Source organism: Scyliorhinus torazame, chromosome 11 (assembly GCF_047496885.1).
Source record: "Scyliorhinus torazame isolate Kashiwa2021f chromosome 11, sScyTor2.1, whole genome shotgun sequence".
NCBI lineage: Eukaryota > Metazoa > Chordata > Chondrichthyes > Carcharhiniformes > Scyliorhinidae > Scyliorhinus > Scyliorhinus torazame.
Window position 1 is genome coordinate 243,277,592 of NC_092717.1, and position 13,951 is coordinate 243,291,542.

The following is a 13,951-nucleotide window of genomic DNA, read 5'->3' on the forward strand; positions in this document are numbered from 1 at the left end:
ATTGAGGAAGCAGGCAGGCTGCAGAAGGACTGGGACAAGCTAGGAGAGTGGGCAAAGAAGTGTCAGATGGAATACACTGTAGAAAAGTGTGATGTTAAGCACTTTGGAAGGAGAAATGGAGGCATAGACTATTTTCTAAATGGGGAAATGCTTAGGAAATCAGAAGTACAAAGGGACTTGGGGATCCTTGTTCACGATTCTCTTAAGGTTAATGTGCAGGTTCAGTCGGCAGTTAGGAAGGCAAATGCAATGTTCGCATTCATGTCGAGAGGGCTAGAATACAAGAGCAGGGATGTACTTCTGAGGCTGTATAAGGCTCTGGTCAGACCTCATTTGGAGTATTGTGAATAGTTTTGGGCCCCGGATCTAAGGAAGGATGTGCTGGCCTTGGAAAGGGTCCAGAGGAGGTTCACAAGAATGATCCCTGGAATGAAGAACTCGTCGTATGAGGAACGGTTGAGGACTCTGGGTCTGTACTCATTGGAGTTTAGAAGGATGGGGGGGGGGGATCTTATCGAAACTTACAGATTACTGTGAGGCCTGGATTACTAGAGTGGATGTGAAGAGGATCCTTTAAAACTGAGATGAGGAGGAATTTCTCGAGCCAGAGGGTGGTGAATCTGTGGGACCCTTTGCTGCAGAAGGCTGTGGAGGCCAAATCACTGAGTGTCTTTAAGACAGAGATAGATAGGTTCTTGATTAATAAGGGGATCGGGGTAATGGGGAGAAGGCAGGAGAATGGGGATGAGAAAATATCAGCCATGATTGAATGGCGGAGCAGACTCAATGGGCCCAGTGGTCTAATTCTGCTCCTATGTCTTATGGTCTGATCCCAGGCAACATCCTGGTGAAAGTAGTAGCATGGATAGAGGATTGGTTAATTAATAGAAAGCAAAGAGTGGGGATTAATGGGTGTTTCTCTGGTTGGCAATCAGTAGCTAGTGGTGTCCCTCAGGGATCAGTGTTGGGCCCACAACTGTTTGCAATTTACATAGATGATTTGGAGTTGGGGACCAAGGGCAATGTGTCCAAGTTTGCAGACGACACTAAGATGAGTGGTAAAGCAAAAAGTGCAGAGGATACTGGAAGTCTGCAGAGGGATTTGGATAGGCTAAGTGAATGGGCTAGGGTCTGGCAGATGGAATACAATGTTGACAAATGTGAGGTTATCCATTTTGGTAGGAACAGCAAAAGGGATTATTATTGAAATGATAAAATATTAAAACATGCTGCTGTGCAGAGAGACCTGGGTGTGCTAGTGCATGAGTCGCAAAAAGTTGGTTTACAGGTGCAACAGGTGATTAAGAAGGCAAATGGAATTTTGTCCTTCATTGCTAGAGGGATGGAATTTAAGACTAGGGAGGTTATGCTGCAATTGTATAAGGTATTAGTGAGGCCACACCTGGAGTATTGTGTTCAGTTTTGGTCTCCTTACTTGAGAAAGGACGTACTACAAACAAACAAAGAACAAAGAAATGTACAGCACAGGAACAGGCCCCTTGGCCCTCCAAGCCCGTGCCGACCATACTGCCCGACTAAACTACAATCTTCTACACTTCCTGGGTCCGTATCCTTCTATTCCCATCCTATTCATATATTTGTCAAGATGCCCCTTAAATGTCCCTATCGTCCCTGCTTCCACTACCTCCTCCGGTAGTGAGTTCCAGGCACCCACTACCCTCTGCGTAAAAAACTTGCCTCGTACATCTACTCTAAACCTTGCCCCTCTCACCTTAAACCTATGCCCCCTAGTAATTGACCCCTCTACCCTGGGGAAAAGCCTCTGACTATCCACTCTGTCTATGCCCCTCATAATTTTGTATACCTCTATCAGGTCGCCCCTCAACCTCCTTCGTTCCAGTGAGAACAAACCGAGTTTATTCAATTGCTCTTCATAGCTTATGCCCTCCAGACCAGGCAACATTCTGGTAAATCTCTTCTGCACCCTCTCTAAAGCCTCCACATCCTTCTGGTAGTGTGGCGACCAGAATTGAACACTATACTCCAAGTGTGGCCTAACTAAGGTTCTATACAGCTGCAACATGACTTGCCAATTCTTATACTCAATGCCCTGGCCAATGAAGGCAAGCATGCCGTATGCCTTCTTGACTACCTTCTCCACCTGTGTTGCCCCTTTCAATGACCTGTGGACCTGTACTCCTAGATCTCTTTGACACTGGAGGGTGTGCAGAGGAGATTCACTAGGTTAATCCCAGAGCTGAAGGGGTTGGATTACGAGGAGAGGTTGAGTAGACTGGGACTGTACTCGTTGGAATTTAGAAGGATGAGGGGGGTCTTATAGAAACATACTAGATTATGAAGGGAATAGATAGGATAGATGCGGGCAGGTTGTTTCCACTGGCGGGTGAAAGCAGAACTAGGGGGCATAGCCTCAAAATAAGGGGAAGTAGATTTAGGACTGAGTTTAGGAGGAACTTCTTCACCCAAAGGGTTGTGAATCTATGGAATTCCTTGCCCAGTGAAGCAGTAGAGGCTCCTTCATTAAATGTTTTTAAGATAAAGATAGTTTTTTGAAGAATAAAGGGATTAAGGGTTATGGTGTTCATGCCGGAAAGTGGAGCTGAGTCCACAAAAGATCAGCCATGATCTCATTGAATGGTGGAGCAGGCTCGAGGGGCCAGATGGCCTACTCCTGCTCCTAGTTCTTATGAATCTCCTCTGCACCCCCTCCAGTACAATCACATCCTTCCTATAATGTGGGGACCAGAATTGCACACAGTATTCCAACTGTGGCCTCACAAGTTCTATACAACTCCCAACATGACCTCCCTGCTTTTGTAATCTATGCCTCAATTGATAAAATCGAGTGTCCCATATGACATTTCCACCACCCTATTAACCAGCCATTCTGCCTTCAGAGATCTATGGACAAACAGTGTTCGGAACTTCCCAGTGTCAGGCCATTCATTGAATACTTCCTTGTTAAATTACTCCTTCCAAAGTATATCCCCTCACACTTTTCAGGATTAAATTCCATCGGCCACTTATCCGCCCATTTGACCATCCCGTCTATATCTTCCTGTAACCCAAGACACTCAACCTCACTGTCAACCACCCAGCCAATCTTTGTGTCATCTGCAAACTTACTGATCCTACCCACCACAGTCAGCTACGTCATTTATATAAACGACAATCAATAGGGGGCCCAGCACGGATCCCTGTGGTACGCGACTGGTCAGTCTTTCGGACGCTAAAGCAGCCGTCTATCATCACCCTCTGGTCTCCCACAGCTAAGCCAATTATGAATCCACCTTATCAAATTACCCTGTATCCCACGTGCATTTGCCTTCTTAATAAGTCTCCCATGTGGGACCTTGTCAAATGCTTTCCTGAAATCTATGTAAACTACATCAACTGCACTACCCTTATCTATACACATGGTTACATACTCAAAAAATGCAATCAAATTTGTTAGGCATGACCTCTCTCCGGCAAAGCCATGCTGACTATCTCTGATCAAACCTTGCCTCTCCAAGCGGAAATATTCTCTCCTTCAGAATCTTCTCCAATCGTGCCCCTACCACCGACGTGAGACTCACTGGTCTGTAGTTCGTGGCTTGTCTCTGCAATCTTCCTTAAATAAAGAACCCGCCACAAACCAAACCAATTGGGAAAACAGCACCTCAACTGCGAACCAAACACAGAGTCAACCTCAGATTATTACGTCCACCCTGGTTAAGATAACCACCGACGAAACACACACCAGAGGTTGCAGCCAGCACCAAAAGGTAAATGGCCGAGGACCGCCAACGATCTCAGAGGACGGCCTCCGGAAGGTCTGACATATTGACGGTTGTCCATGTTGCTAATTATTGTTAAATTGTCCATTGCGTCAGTGACTTATGGTTTGAAGGGGGAGGAAATGTTGTGTGTATTCATCACGTTTTCAGTATTTCCTCACAAGCAGCCTTGTAGCTGAATAGGGGCACTTTGAGAGAACGATTGCGTAACGTTGTCAGCCGCTTGTGGGGGTAAATGGGCGGTCCAGCATCATTTTAAGAATAATAATCTTTATTGTCAAGTACGCTTACATTAACACTGCATTGAAGTAACTGTGAAAAGCCCCTAGTCGTCACACCCCGGCGCCTTTCGGGTACACCGAGGGAGAATTCAGAATGTCCAAATTACCTAACAGCACGTCTTTCGGGACTTGGGGGAGGAAGCCGGAGCACCCGGAGGAAACCCACGCAGACACGGGGAGAACGTGCAGACTCCATCAGACAGTGACCCAAGCCGGGAATCGAACCCTGGCGCTGTGAAGCCACAATGCTAACCACTATGCTACCCTTTTCAATAAAGGTCTATGTTTTGGTTGAACCTCCAAGGCCTATAGACTCTATCTTGAATCCACCGCACATCGTACCTTTTGACTTGGGGAGGAGCGTGACCCAGAGCCACAGCCAATGTCTAACGGTTCCAGTTACAAATGACGGAACTTATGTATTTCTGGAATCCCTCTCACTGCAAATGCAGCGTAACCAGATCATACTGCAAATGCAGCGTAACCAGATCATACTGCAAATGCAGCGTAACCACATCATGCTGCAAATGCAGCGTAACCACATCATGCTGCAAATGCAGCGTAACCACATCATGCTGCAAATGCAGCGTAACCACATCATGCTGCAAATGCAGCGTAACCACATCATGCTGCAAATGCAGCGTAACCACATCATGCTGCAAATGCAGCGTAACCACATCATGCTGCAAATGCAGCGTAACCACATCATGCTGCAAATGCAGTGTAACTGGATCATGCTTGCTTTTATTATTTCTTAAGGATTTTTAAAGGTGAAAAATAAACTTTAAAAGTTTATTTATATGCAAATGGAATGCTGACGTGTATTGCAAGGGGAATGGAATATAAAAGGGAAGTTTTTTGTTAGTCACACATAGCACTGGTCAGGCCACATCAGGAATATCGCGTACAGTTCTGGTTTCTTTACATACAAGGATATAATTGCTTTAGAAGCTGATCAGAGAAGGTTCACTCGACTGATTCGTGGGACGGGGAGGTGATCTGACAAGGAAAGATCCATTGAAGCTTAGATGGAGAGGTGATCTTATGAATGCATGGAAGATCCTGAGGGAGAGACTGGAACCAGGGGACACAGCTTAAAAATAAGGGGCGTAGGTGGTATGGAGGAAGGTAGGGCCCAGGCCTCATCAGATCAGCCATAATCGCGCCAGATGGCGGGGGAGACTCAAAGGATCCCACAGGCGCGCGAGCACAAGCTCACCCACAGGGACACCTGAAAAATAAAGCATGTTTCATACAAAAGTTGAAAGTACCAACGTAACGACAGTTAATGAAATGTAGTTTATGTACATCAAAAATAATTTCACACAGCACGTGCTGTCTGCAAGACTATGTACAAATAAAGAAACCTGATAGCAGTAATAATGCACATGGGTCAAAACATTCTTTATATAACTTTGGCGTACATCTCATTTTACTATTTACTGAGCCAATGCCCAGCTTTTGGGGTCAAAGGTGCTCCAAGTGTTCCAGAAAAAAAAAAATTGCAGTTGGCATCATGAGGAACATCATTAGGTTCTCTGCGCCTCCTCCGAGCTTCCAAAAATGTGGAAGGTAACTATAAACTGCTAGAGGCACACAAACTATTTCACATTTCACACAGTTAACCATCTCTACATTGTGGAAAATAAAAGTCACTTTCTATATATTACTCAAAATGGCATCAAACTTATATTTCTGCTGTGGAATATCCCCAAGGAACAGAGCTTTTTTAATAAATACACATATTAAAAAACTCGACCTACCCTTAACAGAGGAGAAAAAAACACTCCCAAACATACACTGGATGTGTTAAAGTGGCTGAATAATGTTTTGAACATCAAGTTGCCACTGTGCTTTAACATGATGGCTGCAACTCCCTCGCCACCCGTCACATCACAATTCTAGGCTGCCTGAATGGAACAATTGACTGGGAGGGGAAGTGAGGGAGACTCAACAAGGAACAGAATAGAAGGCTTCGTCAAAATGAACATTATTCAAGGGTGTCCTGGCCACACGAACAAATTCTTTTGGGTGGGAGGGATGACAGCCGAAATGGTCCCAGGATGTTTTGCCGCTCGTCCGACCGTCGCGTCTCAACACTTTACGCGACTTGCCGGCTGACAGTTCTTTCGTTGAATACCACAGCTTGGTCGGAAGCCTGACTCGGCACTGTGCTCGTTGGGAGCCGCCTCGCACTGCCGAAACATCCTCACTGAGAATTCCCTCAAGGGAATTGGCAGCCGCAACTTTGGTCCCAACATTGGAGCCAGACCCCGTAACCAATCAATTTCCGGCTGCTGATGGAGAGGACGCACGAGGGGACTTTGGACGCTGCGCTGCAATTCCTTGTTTTTTCACCCATCTAACTGGGGTCGGGGGGGGGGGGGGAGAATACGAGGATGCCACTCGCTTTCACACATGTGGACAGTTCTGATAATCTTTCTCTCCCGACATTAGAAAAAAAAACTATGCGCCCACCGTTGTCAGTGTCTCTACTCACAAGGCATTAGTGCGAGATCAATACAAAGTCAGCCTAGTGAAGGTGATCCTTGCGAGGCTACAGCTGGTAGGGATAAAAGTAAATAGCACAAACATTTATTTACAGATCGACCACATCCCTTTGCGTCTATGGACCTGAAGTGGGGGGGGGGGGGGGGGGCAACCACCTGCCCAGAGAGGAAGGTCGGAAATATGAGATTTCAGAGTGACGTTATTCACAGGATAATGATTGCTGAATGTCAGGGTAAAACCACCTAATGGCCTCCATTTGTCGTACTCCAAATACAGTGGATAAATAGAATGTCAGCTGTCTACAAAATCCTAACCCGCTGTGGAGGCAGGCAGAGCAGTTACCCCAATAGCAGAATGGCTTGCTACAGTTTACCTCCAATTACTTATTGGAGTGTAGTCACTGATGCGCTGTGAGTAAATGCCATTGCACAGTTCACAATCAGTAAATAAATGGCCACATAACAGGGCTTTTTCAGCAAAACCCATGTATTCTTCAAATTACGCCCAGTGAGCCTTTAACTCAGCAACACACTGGGTGGAGAGCCATAGCTTATCCATTTAATCCAGGACCAGGACTTGAAATGTACAAACCTGTAACTGGAAGGTAAGCAGGTTACCCACTGAGCCAAGCTGCACTGTAATGATTACATATGGACAGCATCCCTGGGCCTGTCCGGATCGAGCATGCAAAATGCCCCGATTCAATGGCTCTCCGAAGTGGTCTCTTGTCTCTCCGTTACTAAAGGTGCAACAAGGCTCCAAATCCAGAACTCTGGATGTAATCGCAAAACATTCAGGAATGATGATCACAGCGGATCACAGTTGAACAACTCTGCACGTGTGCTAGACGGGGGTTTAAATGCCAAGACCCTAAATCCCAATAGTTTATTGTTATGGAAGCATCAGGCTATTAAAAGTTAACGCTCTGTAGGCGACTGCTCAAGTCGCATCTTATCATGCCCCAAAGCTAAGGATTTGACGTTTCTGAATGTGGGGAGGGGAGGGAGGGATTTCAGCATGATTAGTGAGTGACTCAGTTTAGGACTTATTTAAGCCAACATTTAACCAGTCAGTGTAGTGATGGGTGCAACGTGACTGCATCATCTGGTAATCTTTCATATCTGTTGGAATGTAGATTTAAAAAAAAAAAATCTCACGCTCTTCTGAAAGCCCACACTTGACTTCTCGGAAGGCAAAGTCGTGATTGAGACCCTGAGGAAGGCATACAAAAGTAAGAAAAGCCAGGAAAACAGGAGATTTTTCTTTTTCGTGGCAGCTGGCTCCACACTAACATGGGCGCGAGACTGCTCGGAAAAGGGTGAAACAGCCCACGTAAAATTAACTGGCCCGCCTCCGACAAGCAAGAGTACCCGCGGTATAGAGTTACGCTCTGCCGAGGGGGTGGGAGCATGGGTCCTACACTGATGCAAGAACAAGCAGTGAAGATGTACGACAGATGGACCAAATGGATAGGGTAGGAAGAAAAGGATCACAAAACTCCAAAACAGGCAACACACCCTCATGGCAGATGAAGCAAACGAGGGGAAGTAACCAGTCCAAGTTGCTGAACAGCATTTTGTCACAGTTATCATTTAAGGAACTTGGAACAATTGCAATTTTTAAAAAAAAATAAATAATATATACCTCCGCCATCCCAGATTTCTGAATCATTGAACGGGAGGGGACTGCATTTCACAAGTGATGCTGGAAAAGTCTATGTAATCGACACCTTGCCTTTAGTTTCGCACCGAAACAAAACCAAAAGTTTTTACCCGTCAGTTTCTTTTTTAAATAAAAAAAGGAGGAAATGTCACAAGAGTAAACAAGGACAACCGAGGTCCAGAATCTCAGGTTCCTGAAGCAATGTCTAGAAATCATTCAGCGGAACCGCCTGTGCAACCAGCATGAATCCAGCATACAAAGTTTCCTTTTCTTCATTTGAGATAGGCTCGGTACAGGAGCAGAGAGTGCTTTGTCGCCTGTTCCTGCTCCAAGCAGAGGATGAGATCCCTGAGATTGACTCGCGTTACCCTCTGCCGCAGGTAGGGTCGGGCCTGCGTTGTTCTCAGGCCGCCTGGTGCATTCCCGCTGCCACTTGAGCCCTACAAAGCAAGACGGAAAAGGAACACGGTTAGCTACAGAGCGGACCAAACAGTATCAAAGTCAGCAGCCGCCATCGTATACAATCACTCCTCTGTGGGAGGAACTTGCAGGGGCTCTCTGGCCACCAAAGGACTGGAGGACAGTTGATGTGGTTCCACTTTTCAAGAAGGGTGGTAGAGATAAACCAGGGAGGGTTCCCGCCTCTACCGCCCTGCCAGGCAGAGAATTCCAGATTCCCACCACTCTCTGGGTGAAAAAGTTCCCCTCCCCTGCCCCTTATCTCAAATCTATGCCCCCCTGGTTATTCAGGTTCCAGCACAGTGGAAGTGCTCCTGCCCAGTAGACTTTGAGTTTAGTGTCAGATATCACGATTCTTGAAAACAATACTGAACTGGGAATTCCCTCTCTCGCTAAATTTCCAAGTATTTATGGGCTGATCTCTGTGCAAAATCTAGTTTGAGTGTTGCATTCCACATTTAACTTTACTTGAACGCCCAAGACCGAAAGAAACGGCGGTTAGTTCAGTGGAAGAAGCTGCAAGTGGCAGAAGCAGGGAGTTAATTAGATGGCTTGTTAAATCTAATTCCCGAGTCAGTCAGGTCTGTCTCAGGACTTTGGAATTGCAGCTAGTCTGAATACAGGCTCATGCACTTGTGACTTTTGCTCCTGCCCAGATTAAGTGGGAAGGAGGCCAGCTGGATTGGAGTAAAGCTTTGACAGAGTACTGAACTTGGTTATTTGGGGAGGGAGGGAGTTCTGTGCAGTGAGGATGAGGAGGTGCTGGTCCGAGAGAAGGAGGTGGGACCAGAGAGCTGAAATCCAAGGTCTTAAACAGGTAAGCAGATAGGCGACTGGTTGGTGAATTTTCTGGTTTCCTTTTGTTCTCAAGACTAGGCCAGCTGTTTAAACTAGTACCCGAGGGTGATAAAAGTCTTGCATTAAAATTATAACTTAGCTAACTGAACAAGGATGGGGAGGCTGAGTGTTTCCTAGCTGATGCCGTACTACTTGTCCTAACTGTTGTATTATAGGAACTATGGCAGTCAATTTACACACAGCAAGCTTGCACAAATATAATGATTCTGACCAGATTATTTTTTTTTTTTAAATGATGATGGTTGTAGGATAAATATTGTTAATTTACAAGTTCCTTTGAAAATAAAGCACTATCATTATGTGTTCCATTAATACCCGGGGGGGGGGGGCTTCAAGGGGTTGGACCAATGAGTACGATGGTTACAGCAGAATGAAAGATGGCCGTCGACCTAGATAAGTGGCTCACCTCATGAACTCTCAATGTTTCTCCATTATCTGCAAGGCCGGAAGACAGGAATGTCACTCACTTAGGCACCACAACATGCATTCGGAAAAATAAAAGTCCTCTTAATGAACACTGGCTACTGGGCTTGGTATCCACTCTCTCCACCACTGCTGCATTGTGGCTGCAGTGCACACCCATCTAGACGCTTATCTCGACAGTCCTCCCAAGCCCAGCAAACAAAGAACAGCAAGACAGACAGGGGGCAGCATCATGATGGAAGACCATCATCTCCAAGTCACGCAGGGTTATATGCATCGTCTCCTCGACATCACCACTAAAAAGCTGGAACTCTTGAAGCTTTTTCCCAGGGTGGAAGACTCAATTACCAGGGGGCACAAGCTCAAGGTGAGAGGGCGAAATTTTAGGGAAGATGTGCAGAGAAATATTTTCACGCAGAGGGTGTTGGGTGCATGGAGCTCGTTGCCAGTGGAGGTGGTAGGGGCAGACACGATAGCAACGTTTAAGATGTATCTTGATAGACACATGAACAGCCGGGAAACGGAGGGACGCAGATCGTATGGGCAATAAGTAGTCGGTCTAAATAAGGAATCTAGATCGGCGCAGGCTTGGTGGGCCGAAGGGCCTGTTCCTGTGCTATAATTTTTCTTTGTTCTTTCTTTGTTCAATGTATTGCCATGGGCACCATCACAAGGACTGCAGTGTCTCAAGGAGAAAGACCACTTGTATTAATATAGCAGCTTTAATGTGGTATAACCTCCAGGAGGCGTCATCAAATGTAATTTGACGCCGAGTACTGGAAGGAGACACAAGGAGCCCAAACGTGAACTCAGGAGCCGAACGCAAGAGAACAATGAACAAAGAAAAGTACAGCATAGGAACAGGCCCTTCAGCGCTCCAAGCCTGCTAACCCAAAACCTATTACACTTCTGGGGCCCGTATCCATCTACTCCCATGCTATTCACGTATTTGTCAAGACGCCCGTTTAACATCACAATCGTACCTAATTCCACAGTCTCCTCCGGCAGCGAGTTCCAGGCACCCACCACCCTCTGTGTAAAAAAACTTTGCCCCCTCATACCTTAAACCCCTCGTAATTGATTCTTCCAGCCTGGGAAAAAGCTCCTGACTATCCACTCTGTCCATGCTCCTCAATTTTGTTGACTTCTATCAGGTCGCCCCTCAACCTCCGTCGTTCCAGTGAGAACAAACCGAGTTTATCCAACCCCTCCTCATAGTTAATGCCATCCATACCAGGCAACATCCTGGTAAATCTCTCCTGCACCCTCTCCAAAGTCTCCACATCCTTCTGGTAGTGTGGTGACCAGAATTGAACACTATGATCCAAGTGTGGCCTAACTAAGGTTCTATACAGCTGCAGGATGGCTTGCCAATTTTTATACTCAATGCCCCGTCTGACGAAGGCAAGCATGCCGTATGCCTTCTTGACTACCTTCTCCACCTGTGTTGCCCCTTTCAGTGACCTGTGGATCTGTAAACCCAGATCCCTCTGCCTGGCAATACCTTTAAGGGTTCTGCCATTTACTGTACATTTCCCACCTGCATTAGATCTTCCAAAATGCATTACCTCACATTTGTCCAGGTTAAATTCCATCTGTCATCTCTCTGCCCAAGTCTCTAACCAATCTATATCCTGCTGTGTCCTCTGACAGTCCTCATCGCTATCCGCAATTCCACCAACCTTTGTGTCGTCTGCAAACTTACTAATCAGACCATTTACATTTTCCTCCAAATCATTTATATATACTACAAACAGCAAAGGTCCCAGCACTGATCCCTGTGGAACACCACTGGTCACAGCCCTCCAATGAGAAAAGCATCCTTCCATTGCTACTCTCTGCCTTCTATGACCTAGCCAGTTCTGTATCCACCTTGCCAGCTCACCCCTGATCCCGTGTGACTTAACCTTCTGTACCAGTCTAAGAAGCAAGATGGACTGCCGTTCAACATCAAGACAAGACGGTTGCATCAAGGAGCGCGAGCAAAAAAGTCAATGGGAATCAAGGTCGGGGGGAGGGGGCTTCTCTGCCCTGGTTTCATAGCTGGCAGAAAAGAAGATGGTTGTGGTTGTGGGAGGCCACCTCAATTCCAGGACATGACTGAAGGAGTTCAGCGGGGTACTGTCCTGGCCCAATCATCTTCAGCTGCTTCATCTATGACCTTCCTTCCATCATAAGGTCAGAAGTGGGGACGCTGAGTACTATTTGTGACTCCTCAGATACTGAAGCAGTATGAGCCCATACGCAAGACAACGTTCGGGCTTCACCATCACCGAACGCTCCACTATCACTACCCGGGGCGGTGGTGGGGGTTCCATTGACCAGAAACTGAACTGGACCAGCCATATAAACACTGTCCCCACAAGAGCAGGTCAGAGTTTTGGAAATACATCTCCGTTCCTTCACTGTCACTGGGTGAAAATCCTGCAACTATCTCCCAAACAGCACTGTGGGTGTACCTACACCACACGGACTGCAGTGGCTCAAAAAGGCAGCTCACCACCACCTTCGATTAAGCAATAAATGCTGGCCTAGCCAGTAACACACATCCCGTGTACATGCAACAAAAGTGAGTAAAATGGCACAAAGTGTTTTATGAAAACTCGTTGGTTAGATTTAGAAAACACGCTGAATGCAGAAAAACATGATGCTTTCGAGGCCTCATCTTAGCTAGGAGTGACCAAAAGGAAGCAGTGGACAAGAGGCAGAGGAGGAGGAGTAAGAAATGCTCGAGCCCACAGAGCTACCAGCTGAAGGCATTGCTGCCAATAGGGAAACAATGAAAATCAGGCATGCAGCACAGGCCAGGGTAAGAACAGGGAGTGGAGATGCGGCAGATGGGGAGATGTTGTTGGGTCAAACTGGGATAGGGAGCGGCGCCATGAACACAAGGAATAAAATAACCCAAAGTGCTGGTGACTGGGAGCCAATGTCAGCTGGCAGGGAACACCAGGTGCGCCCAGATCGGATGCAGGATAGGGTACAAGCAGAGGCTTGGACTAGCTGCAATATACATTGGGCGGTTGGTGGTAGGAAGGCAAGGAAGGAGGCTGGAAGCAGCAAAGGGCAGAGATGGGATGAGATTGGCGGTGGGACCCTGTGGTCGAGCCTATGGTGAGGCTGGAGAGATGGAAAAGGAGATTGTGGGGTGGGGACGGCATACTGCGGAGTTCAGACATTGAAAAGGGGGTACCATTGCCAAATTATTGCTCCTTGGTATTATGCCTTGTTTTAGGACACGGGGTGGATGAACTATATTAAGTCTTTACCCTGGCAGGTATGTCTGATAAACATTCTACCCCAAAGAGATAAACACTTAATTCAAACATGAAGCATAACAAGAGGGATAATCTTTCATTGACAAACATGAGCCTGACGGGATCCCATACAGTAGGGTGACATACAACCATTGAATTTTATTAATTTACAAAATATTTTTGAAAGCCTATGTATATTTTTGATCTAGAAAGTTGTGCATCAGATTATTAACCACACATACAACACACATGGATAGTTAGAAATGAGCGTGGGAGCACAGTTCACAATCATCATTGACAAAGAACCATCGTTCATCAATTAGTGCAAGTGTTCACTGTACTTTTTAGACAATCGCCTTTCTGACAACCGAACATGAGATTTTGGTGGTGATCGAATTCATGTCATCCTAAAAGAAAGCCAGACGGGCAGCACGGTGGCGCAGTGGGTTAGCCCTGCTGCCTCAGGCCACCGAGGACCCAGGTTCGATCCCGGCCCTCGGTCACTGGCCGTGTGGAGTTTGAACATTCTCCCCATGTCTGCATGGGTCTCACTCCCACAACCCATAAAAGATGTGCAGGGTAGGTGGATTGGCCGTGCTAAATTGCTTCTTAATTGGAAAAAAAAGAGAATTGGGTACTCTAAATTTTTTTTATTTTTAAAAAGCTAATTGAAGGCCAGAGTATGTGCAGCACGGTAGCACAGTGGTTAGCACAGTTGCTTCTCAGCTCCAGGGTCGCA

At 46.4% G+C, this 13,951-nt stretch overlaps 1 protein-coding gene across 3 annotated transcripts in view; it reads right to left on the reverse strand.

Moving 5' to 3' along the window:
• LOC140385885 (transcription initiation factor TFIID subunit 4-like) overlaps positions 1-13,951 on the reverse strand; it is a 315,117-nt gene that overhangs the window by 130,360 nt on the left and 170,806 nt on the right. Inside the window, exon 15 of one of the 3 annotated variants that reach the window (XM_072468498.1) lies at positions 5,323-8,655. The exons of 1 other annotated variant lie outside the window; for it this stretch is intronic. In XM_072468498.1, the coding sequence (XP_072324599.1) occupies positions 8,488-8,655 (168 nt within the window). In that variant the 3' untranslated portion in view covers positions 5,323-8,487. Of the gene's footprint in view, positions 1-5,322; positions 8,656-13,951 lie in introns of those variants that run through there. One more of the 3 variants, XR_011933491.1, reaches the window with a different exon arrangement.